Raw genomic sequence first — 16,123 nt, 5'->3', positions numbered from 1 at the left:
CTCTTCCAATCACTAACCCTCATATCTTGTGTCCCGACATTCATCCATTTCCTGACATCTCATGAATCTTCGTGTTCGGAATGTTACCCTTTCCAAGTTTTTGTTGTTTCGCTGGGTTTTTTTTTTATGTAGCGTCTCTGTGTTCAAAGATTCAAATAGCAAAGAATTTGACAAAAGATTTTTTTTTTTTCTTAGCTGGAACACTTGTCAGATAAATATAGATATTCGATTTCCACCCCCCCCCCTTTCTGCTTTTCAACCCCCCCCCCTTTTTTTCACTCCACCCTGCGGCCCCTTTCTACATTTTTCACACCAATAGTCACATTGAAAAGGGAAAATACCTTTAGAGGCTAACAATTCTTTCATGTTTTGTTTTTTTAACAATTTTTACCTCCCTTCTATTAATTTCGGAAAGACTAGAAAAAAATGGATTGCCTCCCTTTGCTTGATATCAATTGCCAGTAAAAGGTAGAAGTCATGTAGTCTTGTTAGCACCGCGGTAGGAAGCAACATAACGCTACTCTACCGCACTCGCTTTTTTTTTTCCTCTTCTGTCCGTGCCAAGGTGTGCAAAAAAGTTAAAACAACTGCTTTTCTTGTCAGTTACCGCCCTTGTTTCAACTATTTTTAGTTTTGTTTTGTTTTTTGTTTTTTCCCTTCGTTTTCTTCAGTGCCACTCTCTACTCTTTTGAAACGTGTTATGACGATAAAGAAAAAAAAAATCCTAAACTTCTGCTGGAATCTGTAAAGGCGGGAAAGACAGGGTGTTAGGTAGAACAACAGATTCCCTGGCTTCAATAACCGGCTAACATTTTCCTTTTCCTATGATTAGAAAAACTTGATCAGCCAGTGGTCCTGAACTGGAGTTGTGTTCCCCTGGAATGCTGTGGTTACTTCCCTTGCCAAGGTAGAGGGTATTCATAGAATGTAATGTCAGTTTTTTCCTTTGATAATTTTTAGTTTCGCATTTAATTTAATCGAACTCAAAGCCCTCAAGAGTATTTAACATTTTGTAGCATGCATATGAAGGATTCCGACAAATATTTTAACAATCGATTAAGCTGACAAAGGGGACATTTTAATCGGACTCAAATTTTACATTGCACACAAACATTCACTACAGGGCCGGCCTTACGAATGGCGAGGCCCATTTTAATGGATGCCCCGTCTTTTAATATTTTTTTTTACATAAACAGCTATTGATATTAGTAAAATCATTATATCAACATTTGTTATACAACATGAATAGGAAGCAACTTGAACGCAATAGGCGCCTGTGGGCTAATTAAAGTTACGTCAATCGTACGATAGATCTACACTCGTGGCGCAGCATGCTACCCGTGGGCCCGGGTTCAAGAACATCTTGGTGGGCCTCCCTCCAGACAATAAGACAAATTTAGTGTGTGACAAAAAAATCTAAATGTAAAGACATTTCAATGTAAAGATCGTACCTTTTTTGGCATCGTATTAGTTTCAAGTTTGAGTTTGAGTTTTAAGTTTTTGGCACATCAGCACAATTTAGGCAATGTCGTGCCCGTAATCCCTCAAAGATCACTCTCCTTTACAAAAGCTAAATTCCATACTGTTAAATCATTAAAAACAAGGTCTAAAGAAACAAACAAACTTCGAATGGATGATTTTGAGGTCATGCGTTGAGAATGTGTGGGCATAGGCATCGTATTGGTTTCAAAATCAACCACCGCTAGAAAAGAAACAAAACAAACTTGGAATGGATGGTTTTGAGGTCATACGATGAGAATGGGTGGGCATCGGCATCGTATTGGTTTCAAAATCAACCACCGCAAGAAAACAAACAAACTAACTAACTTCGAATGGATGGTTTTGAGGTCATACGATGAGAATGAGTGGGCATTGGCATCGTATTGGTTTCAAAATCAACCACCGTTATCCGCTGTCGGAATAATTTAAATCGGCACTTGCTGAACCTCCAAGAAAACATTTGACATTTATATTTCATTTGTCCTTGACAAAAATTGTTTAGTATAAGGTTCGAATTCAGGACTTGAGTGTCATTAGCGAGACGCTCAACAACCAGTCATTCAAATATGTGCAGCGTTTTATTTTGAAATAAACGATTCAGTCTTTTATAATACCTAGATCTACATGTGTCTAAAATGTTGTTTAAAGACACCACTCTGTCAGCGTTACTTTGTCGTACGAAATTTTGGCATGTAACCTTATTTCAGTAATGTGTGCTTCTTAAAACAAGATTAATTCCACTTATCTTATTCATGGCAAACCAGTATCACAGACTAAAAACGCAAAATACCTAGGTGTTATAATAAATGAAAAACTATCATGGAATCCACATATTGATGAAACTACAAAAAAATCAAACAAAGCATTAGGATTTATTAAAAGAAATTTCTATAAATCAAATAAGAACATAAAACTAAAATGTTACTTAACCTTGGTTAGGCCAATAATAGAATATGCATCCTCCGTTTGGGACCCCTCAACTCAAGAAAACATTAAGAAACTGGAACAGACACAAAATAGAGCAGTGAGATTCATAACAAACGAATATTCACATTTGACTAGAGTAACACCTTTAGTAAAATCACTAAATTTAGAAAGCCTTCAGGACAGAAGGCTCAAAAGTAAAGTAGCAATCATACATAAAACACTGAACCATAATCTTCAAATACAAAAACAAAATTTAATAAAATACTCTGAAAGACACAAAGATAAAGGCACATTCCTCGTCCCATATGCTAGGACAAATTTTTACAAATACTCCTTCTTCCCTAGTGCTATTAGAGCACGGAATGGGCTGCCTGAGCTAGCCAGGAAAACCAGTGACTTGGCAGAATTTAAGTCATTGGTTAATATGCATGACTAAATGCATGACGCGTAGGACGTAATCATCTTCTTTTTTGAAGTAACGTCTGTATTATATAAGATAAGATAAGATAATTCTATGCAGTGCTATTTATTATTCAAGTCTATCTTTGTTCGTCCATCCTAGGTATAAACCTGAAATGAAACACATAATGTTGCTGTCTTTTTGTTTAAAGTCTAAAACTATAAAATTATATAGGTAATGCTCACGTCGGATCTATTCAGACAAGGGTTAGCAGGCAGGATCTTTTGCTTTGATTTTGTAAACTATCGCAGCAGGGCCGGATTTAAGGAAGGGCAGGATAGAGACTCTTTGAGTTGAAGACTCTACCACCATTTTCCCTGTAAATAAACGTTTAGACGATTTACTAAAGCGATATCCAGTTCTTTCAAGAGCGTCTGAAAAGCTGTGCGGACTCGCATGTGTGGTATAACTCTTGATTGGAGCTCCATATAGCAGTATTGGTTTAACAATAGTGTTAAAGAGCCTGGTCTTGGTGGTGGTGCTTATATTTCCCTAGATCCCCGGGTGTTCTTCAGCTGATGGAAGGCTGCTCGAGACATTAGCCATGGTCGGAACATTGTTTCCGACACGGCAGTTTCGCCTTCTCCAAACAGCATTAGAATTCAAAGAAACTACAAATAGCCAAAACAGTTTGGCCTCAGCAGAGTCCCAGGTTCTGGCAGAATGTAGTTTTTGAGATCTAGGACGTAACTCTCTTCTTTTCTGAAATAACGTGTGTAATTTCTAAGATAAGATCTAAAGAAGTCAGAGACGAACAGATGGCTGCCTGTTCGTGCGGAATGAGCGATGGACTGTCGTTCGGTTGCTCGATGGTCCAGGGTTTATACCCTTTCCCCTGAACCGTGGTCCAGCTGGAGGTTTGGACTAGGAAGTAGCCGCTAGCAACAAAAATTCTGTGGATTTAGATCATTCTATGCAGCCCTGGGCAGCCCATTAATGGCATCACGTGTTTATATTCTAAATAACGCTATTATTAATTCCTATGTCAACAGAGCGTCACGTGATTCCCTCACAGCCAATGTCTATTGAGGTCTAGCCTTGATGTACTGGTTCAATTACTTTAGCCCACAAATCAATGGGTCTTCGTTAGCTTTGAATCAAACCTCTCTCTATAAACAAACAAAATATTCAGAGAAATTTGCACAATTTTTATTTGTATTTTCTGACAGCCAAATATCTTTGAAACAAAATATGCATAAAAACGAGTTTTCAAATCATCAGCAATGTTTCATGATAAGGTTTTTGTGGACCCAAACAAAATGGAGGAAAAGTTTTTTTTTAAAAAGCTTAAAAAATAACTGGGTCATAAAGCTTTGCCATTTTATTTGTTTTATAGTTTCGGGTGTTACTTCAGATTTGAATATAATTAATTCCTGGCCCAAACCTCGTGCAGGCCTGCGGGTGGTGTTCGAGCCCTGGACCATCGAGACTGTAGTCCAGTGCGTAAACCACACAAACCAGCAGCCACCCATGTTCAAGAATAGAACTCTTCTATGTTTATAGTACACACTTTAACTATAGATATTGGCAATTTAAGAACACAAAATAGCACATAAAATAATTGAGGACACAAGAAAGATTAAGGCATTTACTTTAATTCAAAGCAACTTCTTTTAAAACCACAATGTCTCCTATTAGCTAGCAAACTCTTCGTGGGCTTTGGTTGGACACTGGACAGGTAGACCTATTTTAAAATTAAATGTAATTAAATTTGTGATAAGCCTCAGAAGACAATCTATAAAGGGGACTAATTCAGCTTATTCCACCACTTCAGTCAAGTACTATTTCTTTCCCTTGTCTGAGATACAAACAAAGTAATTTATTACCAATAGTTAATTAACTAATTGGTTAATTTTGTTTACTGATTCTTGCATTGTCAGGCAAAAGAAATAATTGTGCAAAGTTTCAGCTTGATCCGAGATTGGGTGTCAGAGAAATAATGTATGCAAACTTTTTAGACAGACAGACCAAGCGAGTTGATATAAGCTTAGTAATTAAGTGTAGTTGTCAAATAAATCTAATTACTTATGAAACAAACAGACAACAAAAAAACACAACATAACTCCCAGAATTCACAATCTGCATTTTTATTCTAACATCACCATGCTGGTGTAGACACTCATTTACTGATGATCTCTTCATAGAGCAAGATGCTAAGAGGCCCTAAGTTGCAGCACTGAATTTGTAGGGCGAAACTAAATCTTAAAATATCCTATTAAATCAACTCACAAATACACAAACAGCTCAATCTGACAAGACCAATGATATATTTTTTTTTTAAATTAGTCATAAAGGATAGATATAAAAAAAAAAGGATCAGGTCAAAGTTCAGTAGGGTTCTTATGCCTCCTAATTTATACACAGCTCAGTAGGACAACGAAAGTTGTATTTGTTGTCAATGCCATAATGTCCCATGTCATGTTTGTGAGTTGCAGAGTAAACATCTTTAGATTCTCATTGCACTTTTATGGTAGTTCATGTTTGGAGAAACTAAGCATTGATAGCACCAGATTTTGTGCGATCATGGTCAACAAGTTCTCGATCATGGTCAACAAGTTCTCGGTCATGATCAATAAGTTCTCGATCATGGTCAACAAGTTTTCGATCATGATCAACAAGTTCTCGATCATGGTCAACAAGTTCTCGATCATGATCAACAAGTTCTCGATCATGGTCAACAAGTTCTCGATCATGGTCAACAAGTTCTCGGTCATGATCAATAAGTTCTCGATCATGGTCAACAAGTTCTCGATCATGATCAACAAGTTCTCGATCATGGTCAACAAGTTCTCGATCATGATCAACAAGTTCTCGATCATGGTCAACAAGTTCTCGATCATGGTCAACAAGTTCTCGGTCATGGTCAACAAGTTCTCGATCATGGTCAACAAGTTCTCGATCATGGTCAACAAGTTCTCGATCATGATCAATAAGTTCTCGATCATGGTCAACAAGTTCTCGTGCAGAGAGAGAGTATTTCTCTCTGGTATTTCTATAAATTACGAGTTGTTGGTGAAATACAACTAATTGACTACTTTAACTTGTTGCTTCTTTCTGTTAGAGTGTTTGTGTGTGCAAAGAGTGAACAGTATCTGAACAATAAATAAAGTTGTAATACTGTCAGTGACTGGCTGGACAGGGGCTTGCATGTAACCAATGATCAAACTCCAATACACACTTGCACAATACAGAAGTATCTATAGATGGTTTGTGATAGCAATTACAAATCCCGATTGCCTCTCTCTACATAAAGACATCAGTGAAATCACATATCCTGATTGCCTCTTTACATTAAAGCATCAGTGAAATCACATATCCTGATTGCCTCTTTACATTAAAGCATCAGTGAAATCACATATCCTGATTGCCTCTTTACATTAAAGCATCAGTGAAATCACATATCCTGATTGCCTCTCTACATAAAAGCATCAGTGAAATCACATATCCTGAGAGCCTCTCTACATAAAAGCATCAGTGACATCACATATCCTGATTGCCTCTACATAAAAGCATCAGTGAAATCACATATCCTGATTGCCTCTCTACATAAAAGCATCAGTGAAATCACATATCCTGATTGCCTCTCTACATAAAAGCATCAGTGAAATCACATATCCTGATTGCCTCTCTACATAAAAGCATCAGTGAAATCACATATCCTGAGAGCCTCTCTACATAAAAGCATCAGTGACATCACATATCCTGATTGCCTCTTAATATATAAAGCAGTTTGTGCGATCACAAATCATGGCCTCTCTCTAGAAAGGGCTCAGTGCAATCACAAATAATCAAATAATGAACAGTGCAATTCCTTTTCAACTGTGTTCATGGTGAACATCAAAGTCAAGTCAATAATATACATAACCATAAAGTAGATTTCAAGGCAGGTCTACACAATGTAGACCATTGTAAGTGATACAGTCTGTAATACATCAAACAATTTGTTCTATGCCAAGTCATAGGTTTTGTGCACAGTTTTACTGGTACACATACGCACAGATATTTACATAATGTTTATAAATGATATCAAATGAAATCAAAGAAAAAAAGGTTTGAAAAAAAAAAAGTCATTGATTTTCTTTTAAATCTTAGAAATTAATGAGATGTACAATAACTATAACAACAAAATAATAAATGTCGAATCTTAACAATATCAATGCAAATAAAAACAACAGAAAAAAAAAAAAACAAAGACTACAAGATTCATTGATTTATTGTATCAGGACTTGACTCAACTATCCCTCTGGTTGTAGCAGCTCTGAACAGAAGCAGTAAAGAAACAATCAACTATGCCACGCCTCATAACAAAAACTCATTTCAGGGTTGACTGAGACAAAGACTTTTTTTTCTCTTACCTGTCTAACTACAAGACAAAGTAAACATTTACCTTCAGCACAAAAACATTGACCAAAAAAAAAAAAAAAAAAAAGCAACAACAGAAAAATGCAAAACATGACCAAATAATGTTTGAATCCATCAGGATATGGGAGAGATACCTGTAACCCACAGACTGAGTGCAGTCCTCCCAGTGTGGTTCAGAGTAGCTGACTTAGAAACTGTGGCAGACATGCTAGGAAACTGAGGACACATCACTGCAAGAAAATGTCAATACTGTAGAAAATATCAAGGGAGCTAAGCAGGTAAAAAGTAAATTTTCCAGGGTAACCAATTCAGTGGAAGTAATGCCAGCTAAATGAGTTTAAAAATAAAAGGTGAAAGTGAAACAAAATGGCAGAGAATAGTATCCATTGCTAGTGGTACCTAGAAACTCAAAGATAATGAATGGCAATACTTAAGGAGATATCCTTAGTAATCCTGACAAAATATGAATGATGCAGTAGAACATCTAGGCAAGGCTGGTCAAGTGTATCTGATGATGAGACAAATAAAACAGGCTTATACAAAGTTGGGCAGACGTCTCGAGCAGACGCTATTTAAGTAGCTTGATATGTGATGAACTAATTGAGGTTAAATTTATGTACAAAGTTTTAGTCAATAATTATAAAGAAAGACTTTAATAAGTATTTAAAACAAAAGATTAAAAAAAAAACTGACTTAATCCTAATAGTCTGTTATATAATTCATATTGTAGCATCCTCTGTATTCATATGTGACTGACAAAAAATAGTTCGGAGATTGAAATAAATTGAGCTTCATTTTTTTAATCCTAAAATGTCATTTTTTCATATTGAATCTGGCCACATAAATAAAAAAAATTGTTTCAAACGCAGCCTTTCATTCTTCACTGACTTCATTCAACTCAATAATAAAAACACACCTTTGTATAAGCAATGTGTCTATCAGCATGTTTAGCTACTCCACACACTGGGCGGTGGGGGGAATATAATTTTGGTTAGGTTAATAAATTAATAATGAGTTTAAGAGACGAGATGTGTATGTATTGCCTCTCAATGACCTATTTACAAATGAACAATGAGTCGAGGTAAAATCATGTGATGTTGCACAGAGAGCTCTTCGCTTGCCGAGGTGGAAGCTGAACTCTTTTAGCTTTGGCTCCATGAGAATTGTTGCTGTCTATAATCTCAGCTTTGACGACTCGGTGATGCTGGTCTACTTCAGGCTTGCTCAGCTTTACCTGGAGGATGTCAGCGGCTATTTTCTGGAAACATAATGCAACCTGCAGAAGATTTGATTGAGTCATTAAGTAAGACTGTTTGGAAAACAACACTTTAGTGTTTACTTGCTCAAGTATTACAATTCTAATTAATTTCTAATTAAAGTTCTCTATCTTTGCAGTAAAACATATTGGGCATATAAAGAGAAAAGGCATAAATTATATAATTGTAATCATTATATCCTGTTAAATAACAAAGCATTTTGACAACAAGTTTTTTTTATATTTATATATATATATATCGCAGTTTTATTGAGTTTATAAACATTTTTAACATTCATGAATTATGAATCAAGTGTTATGTGAATTCCTCCTTCTCCTTCCTTGGGGGTTCCAGGTTGGGGCTTGCCTTGTTATGTTGGATGCAGGCTTGTGAAGGGGACGGCCCAGGAATACATGGCACCGCAATTTGGAAGCAGAAGGGCAAGACGTGGGTATGCCTGGAGGAAGCTGGTTGGTGGCCTATGCTCCAGAAGGGACCACAGGCAGAGATGAGAATCCTGGAGGAAGCTGGTTGATGGCCTATGCTCCAGAAGGGACCACAGGCAGAGATGAGAATCCTGGAGGAAGCTGGTTGATGGCCTATGCTCCAGAAGGGACCACAGGCAGAGATGAGAATCCTGGAGGAAGCTGGTTGATGGCCTATGCTCCAGAAGGGACCACAGGCAGAGATGAGAATCCTGGAGGAAGCTGGTTGATGGCCTATGCTCCAGAAGGGACCACAGGCAGAGATGAGAATCCTGGAGGAAGCTGGTTGATGGCCTATGCTCCAGAAGGGACCACAGGCAGAGATGAGAATCCTGGAGGAAGCTGGTTGATGGCCTATGCTCCAGAAGGGACCACAGGCAGAGATGAGAATCCTGGAGGAAGCTGGTTGATGGCCTATGCTCCAGAAGGGACCACAGGCAGAGATGAGAATCCTGGAGGAAGCTGGTTGATGGCCTATGCTCCAGAAGGGACCACAGGCAGATATGAGAATCCTGGAGGAAGCTGGTTGATGGCCTATGCTCCAGAAGGGACCACAGGCAGAGATGAGAATCCTGGAGGAAGCTGGTTGATGGCCTATGCTCCAGAAGGGACCACAGGCAGAGATGAGAATCCTGGAGGAAGCTGGTTGGTGGCCTATGCTCCAGAAGGGACCACAGGCAGAGATGAGAATCCTGGAGGAAGCTGGTTGATGGCCTATGCTCCAGAAGGGACCACAGGCAGAGATGAGAATCCTGGAGGAAGCTGGTTGATGGCCTATGCTCCAGAAGGGACCACAGGCAGAGATGAGAATCCTGGAGGAAGCTGGTTGATGGCCTATGCTCCAGAAGGGACCACAGGCAGAGATGAGAATCCTGGAGGAAGCTGGTTGATGGCCTATGCTCCAGAAGGGACCACAGGCAGATATGAGAATCCTGGAGGAAGCTGGTTGATGGCCTATGCTCCAGAAGGGACCACAGGCAGAGATGAGAATCCTGGAGGAAGCTGGTTGATGGCCTATGCTCCAGAAGGGACCACAGGCAGAGATGAGAATCCTGGAGGAAGCTGGTTGATGGCCTATGCTCCAGAAGGGACCACAGGCAGAGATGAGAATCCTGGAGGAAGCTGGTTGATGGCCTATGCTCCAGAAGGGACCACAGGCAGAGATGAGAATCCTGGAGGAAGCTGGTTGATGGCCTATGCTCCAGAAGGGACCACAGGCAGAGATGAGAATCCTGGAGGAAGCTGGTTGGTGGCCTATGCCCCACAGGCAGAAATGACATGACTTATGTGAATTGAACAAATGCCTCCTTTTGAACAACTAAGATATGAAATAATACGCTTAGCTTTTAGATCAAGACATTTCAAGTTTGAACGGAGTTCTAATCAGTAAATGACATTTGCGAAGAACAAAAGCTTGGAGAGCTATGAGTGCTGTCAAGCAATTCCAACCATAAAAACACCACAATGAAAGTAATATGTAGAGCAATACAAGGTGACAGGATATGCATTAATAATAAACTAGTTTTTCAAATAAAGGCAAAGATTTAGTCATAAATTTTTAATGTTGAAATCTTCAATCTTTATCCAACTGTAAATAAATATTACTTACAGATTCCCCAGTTTTAGCAGAGACAAAATAACTACTCATGTTATGGTCATGTGCAAACTTCTGGTGTTTATCCAGTTTGATGGTCCTCATATGTTCAAGATCAGCTGAAGGACATATGGAGAATATGGCAGACATTATAATACGTTTACAATACATTTATATAATTATAAAAAATTTAAATCCTAATAACCTTCACAAGACAGTCAATAAATAAAAGCAATTGTTTAATTCTAGAAGCTTGTAATATCAAATACAGAGCTATTGAGGAAAAAAAATTTAATATTTTGTCAAATGCAGATATGAATGAAAATCAAGTTATAATTTGACCAATCAACAGAAACTTTGCTTTATAGTCTTTACATTTTCTTTTCTTTTATAATAAAAAAAAAACACAGCTAACTGAATTGAATGTACCTAGAATGACCCAACTGTATTGTATCCCACATCTTAATAGTTGGCTATACACGCAGGGCCGGCCCTACAGATTGCGGGGCCTTATGTGAAAAGGATTGCTAGGGGCCTAGTCTGGGTAGGGATAAGGATAATAAGAGAAAATTAAGATTTTTTGTTAGAAAATAAATTCGTCTTTAAAATTTATTTATACTTTACTAAGTGGAAAATCACCATCAAATTAGCTTAACAAGCCATCTACAATATAAGGTAGTTTTCCAACAAAAAGCCGATACACATTCAGATCTGCCTTTTAGATTTACTATCAACTAGCAAAATGTCGCTTGTGATTTCAATATAGAGATCGAGACAGTTTAGATCTATATTTATATGCCAATGACTATTGAAGTAAATTAAGTATTTGAACTTTCTGTTTGGTTAAAATTCGCATTTTTATTAAATGAAAGCTGACAATGACTTTTTTTTTTATTGCGAGTAGTATTGGCATTTTCCATATTGAATGACACCCCAAAATGACAATTTTGTCTATTTTTCAGGACATTTTTATGAGTTTCAGGAGATTTTCATTTTTTTCATGTACTTTGCCATTTCAGGAGATTTCCAGGAGCCCCTGGAAAATCAGGAGGCTGTGAAGCCCCTGGAAAATCAGGAGGCTGTGGAAACCCTGGAAAATTATAATAAGTTAAAATGGTTTAATTTAATAATTTACAATTAGAGTAAGCGCAGGACCTATGAAAGTGCATGGCCCACTGCAGCCGGAGAAGTTGCAGTGCCCTAAGTTTGGTCCTGCAAACATGTATAATCATAGTTCAACACAATGTAAGGAAATCAAGTTCTATCCTACTGACTATATAATAGTTTTCAGCTATTGCAATATACAATCAAAAATGAACTGCTTGTGTTTCACAATTATGTCATTAATTTTTTTAATACAATGCATTAATAATAAATTGCTGTCTGGTTATGTGGTTTGCATTTCAGTGTTGTCCCATCTTTAAACTCCACCTGCTGTCAACACATGCCATCCTTCTGGAGATTTAGGCTAGAATGTAATTTAAGAAGGATTGTCTAAAACTAGCCAAGAACTCAGACTCAAAAGTTTTTTTTTAAGTCGTGATGCTTGGGTTTAACCAAATTAAGTCTACTATTTTGTTGTATAGAAAACAAAAGTAGCATAACAAATCAGAATGTATCTGTAAGCCTTAGAATCCAATGATCGTTACATTAAATGTGATCTTACATTTGTTGCCCACAAGTGCCATGTGTGGCATGGGGCCAGTCCCACAAACTTTCTTGACAGCATTGAACCAGTCTTCCAAGTTTTCAAAGCTAGAATAGTTGGTGATGTCATACACTAGTAGCACACCCTGGAGTGGATAAAACAAAGTCAACCATTGGATGGAATGTCCACCAAAGTTAGTAGATTTCTCCCAGAATGTACAACTATTTCCTAACCTTATAAAATGTTTATCTTTTAAACAAGATTATCATGTCTTGGTCTCAGAAGATGAGTCAAGTATATTTGAATCCTAAATTACCATAACAACATAAAACACATAACCCCATAACCATCCAATATTGAATATTACAAATAAAGGAATCTATATCAATTGAAGAGATGTCTATATACAATGGTTGAACATCATCTGTCTGGCTGCCTGGTCGTGCGGTTTTGCGCGCTGGACTGACGTTCGGATTTATGATTTATCGATGGTCGAGGGTTCAAATCCTGCCCGCTCCCATCCCCGTCGTCCTGTAGGAGGTTTGGACTAGGAAGTAAACTATCTTCAACTCTGAAGGAACATCCGAAACATGTAAAACATTTTACAAGGGATTGCTAAGTTTTAAAGTAAATCTAGAGCTAGATCATTACCCTTAAGGACAAACTAAGGTTTTGAAAGGTGCCTTACTGGTCTATCTGGGCAAAGGTAGATTGGGCAAAGGTAGATAATCTGTTCTTAGAACTGCTAGGAAATATATTGACTTTATAAATATGTAATCCATCAATGACATCACCAAGTTTATATTTTAAATAAGGCTATTATTAGTACGTCAACAGAGTGTCACGTGATTTCTTACAGCTAATGTAAATAGAGGTCTATGCTGTGATAACTGGCACAATTAATTTATTGCAAAAATCAATGGACCTAATTTACCTGACAATAACACCTTTCTATATAAACAAATATTAATTAGAAATATATATCTAATATAAGATAGCAGAAAAAGAAAATTTAAAGAAAGTCCATAGATCAGATGTAAATTTTACTACTGTTTTCGGCCAACAGCAAAGGAGAATGTGAAGTGGCCAGCACATTGATTTTAACCTTTACACAACAGATGACATTTACTAGGATTTCAAATTTGGATTCTGTTGATCAGCCAAGCACTTTACCACTAGGCCAGATGGCATTCACTTGGATTTCAACTTTGGATTCTATTGATCTGCCAAGCACTTTATCACTAGGCCACCCACATTGTAATTAGAGATATAAAATATAACTTTTTCAATGGAATGACCTACGACAAAAAAAAAATTGAACTTACATGTGCACCAAATATGTAGTTGTCCAACATGCTACCACCTAACGTCTGACCACCAATATCCCAGACTTGCAATGCAACATTAGTCCCACCTAAAACATTTTGAAAGCCTTATATAAATGTATAAACAAGTATAAATAAATTTAAAATACTTTTTTTAAAAACACAAAACTTTGAAAACTGTAAAGGGTCAAACTAGAATTTTCCCAGTGCAGCCTGGTCATGCAGGATGCGCACTGGACTGTCATTTGGTCATCTTGATGGTCCAGATAAATGAAAATCTTATTTAAAAACCAGCAACAGAGCATGCAGTATTTTTGGGAAATATCTTTTGAGAAATGCCATTTATCCTAACACTAATTATGTTCAATAAATCTTACCTAAAAGATTGATTCTTTTCAAATAAAAGTCTAAGCCAACAGTCTGACCATATTCTTTGGAGAATTGTTCTTGTGAGTATCTCATACATAGAGAAGTCTGTAATATTTGTGACTTTTATTTAGATGAATGTAATATTACGCATGTAATGTTGTTAATTCTAAAGATATTACGCATGTAGTGTTGTTAATTCTAAAGATATTACGCATGTAGTGTTGTTAATTCTAAAGATACAATTACACAATTTAATAAAATAAAGAAAATACACATTCAAGAAAAATTATACATTCATGACCACTAGGTTTTTCAACACAGAATAAGAAAAAAAAATTGCAGAATAATTATATGCTATAGAAATATTCTTAACTAAATGTATGCGACCTAATATTAGTAATAGCTCAAAACCAAGGAGAAAGAAGTATGTTTAGCAGTACATATATGAATGTTATATTATATGAATAGTCTCGCTAAATATAACTTCCAAACTGAAAGATCTCGACTGAGTCCCAGTGATGACTGGATCTTAATTAGGGATATTTATTATGCCCCTGAGTCCACAGAGCTCTACTGGGTATTTGACTTTCGTTGGGGAAGTGAAGGTGATTAGGCTGGCCACATGACACCCTTGCTAACCATTGCCCACAGAAACAGATGAGCTTTACTTCATATGTCCTCATAGATCACAAGAAAGGTCTGAAAGCTATTTCTTCGCCTTTTCTAGAATTAAGGAAAATTACAGAAAAGAAGAGCACTACTACTTAGACTACTACTATCAATCTAGAATCAAGATTATTCTAGATTTAGATGTCCTGTAGATTTTCTTTAACTCTAATTTAAGGCACTACTAAAGATCTAGATCTATATATCTATTCTAGATTCTTATAATGGTATAACTATAACCTAAGACTTAAATAGTCTAGACAGTCTGAGTTTATCTAGACTCTGCTAGACTCAAGACTGACACAGTGACAGTGACTGAATAGTTAAGTTAGTCGTTCAATAGATAAAAAAAACTTTACCTTTCCAGAAGCTCCATCTCCCATAACAATAAGTTTTAGTTGCCTATCAGGGAACTCATCTTCTGAGTCGGACATACCGATCTGCTTTTTTTTAGTCAGTTATTGATGTGTTTAAATTTTGTAGTTTGATCTGTTTATTGTGTCGGTATGTGATTATTTATACTCGCACTGTCACACTACTGAACTGGTCTTGACTGATGTACACTCAAACTCACTGAAACTGACTCCAAATTAATTCATTTTAACTTTTAAAAATAGATCCAGATAATAATATAAAGATATATTCAAGATTTCTTGATCTATAGACTACATTTTGAAATTAATATGTATTCTTTTTCTTTGTTGAATTATTAAAAAAAAAAAACATCTCAGTGTTTATCGTGTGCAGGACGCCATATTTACTACATATTATTGTTTCCAGACAACCGTTTACTAGTTGTCCAGATAAAGCATTGCAGTACTAGTCTAATATTTTTTATTCAAATATAAATAATTATTTTTTTCCTTTTAAAACTATTATATTCGTATTAGATTCATTAAATAAAATATTATTATCATTAATTTCATAAAATATGCCTAATTTAAACGAGAAATATTCAGAATAAGATTGCCTAAATGTTTTCAAACCATCACCCTTTTCACTAAAAAAATGGCCTTTAAAAAGGTCTCATAATTCCTAATACTAACGATATTTTTATGTCGTTATTATAAAATAAACTGCATAGATCTATAGGCCTATATAAATGTATCTGGGCGCATCCATTATTTTCCTAGAGAGAAGGAGCCAAATAATTCGTAGACGTTCCTTCAAAAATTATGATTTTTAACGTCCTATAATATAAAATAGCCATAATCTTCTGCTGGACGCAGGGGATGGTAGGGGACAGGATTCGACTATCACGACGACATTCCGTAGCAAATATCATGATATCACATAATATTTAGGACATATGCCAATCTAAAAAGAATATCTCAAAAGTATACTTACTTTTTTTTTGTAAAGCCCTGAATAATAGATCTACTTTTTTTGTGCGTAGCTAGCGCTTGAAAACACTTTATAAAAAACAAATTAGTGGACCTATTTCCTTTTCATTTTCCTCAAAATAATAATAATATCACGTTACTATCCAAGGGGAAATTTCTATTACAATTTGTGCAATACGCATAACAAA

At 36.5% G+C, this 16,123-nt stretch overlaps 1 protein-coding gene across 1 annotated transcript; it reads right to left on the bottom strand.

The window, feature by feature from the left end:
* Positions 1-4,958: 4,958 nt before the first annotated feature.
* On the bottom strand, positions 4,959-15,376 carry LOC106052758 (ras-related protein Rab-28-like). Its single transcript, XM_013208198.2, has 6 exons — positions 14,952-15,376; positions 13,935-14,031; positions 13,558-13,646; positions 12,251-12,377; positions 10,600-10,703; positions 4,959-8,525 (listed from the first exon to the last, which is right to left on the bottom strand). The coding sequence occupies exons 1-6, from the start codon at positions 15,024-15,026 to the stop codon at positions 8,337-8,339; spliced, it is 681 nt and encodes a 226-aa protein (XP_013063652.1). The 5' UTR covers positions 15,027-15,376; the 3' UTR covers positions 4,959-8,336.
* Between the last annotated feature and the right edge of the window lie 747 nt (positions 15,377-16,123).

This window comes from Biomphalaria glabrata, chromosome 1 (assembly GCF_947242115.1).
Source record: "Biomphalaria glabrata chromosome 1, xgBioGlab47.1, whole genome shotgun sequence".
NCBI classification, from domain to species: Eukaryota; Metazoa; Mollusca; class Gastropoda; family Planorbidae; genus Biomphalaria; species Biomphalaria glabrata.
This window is presented reverse-complemented; position numbering and strand designations above follow the sequence as displayed.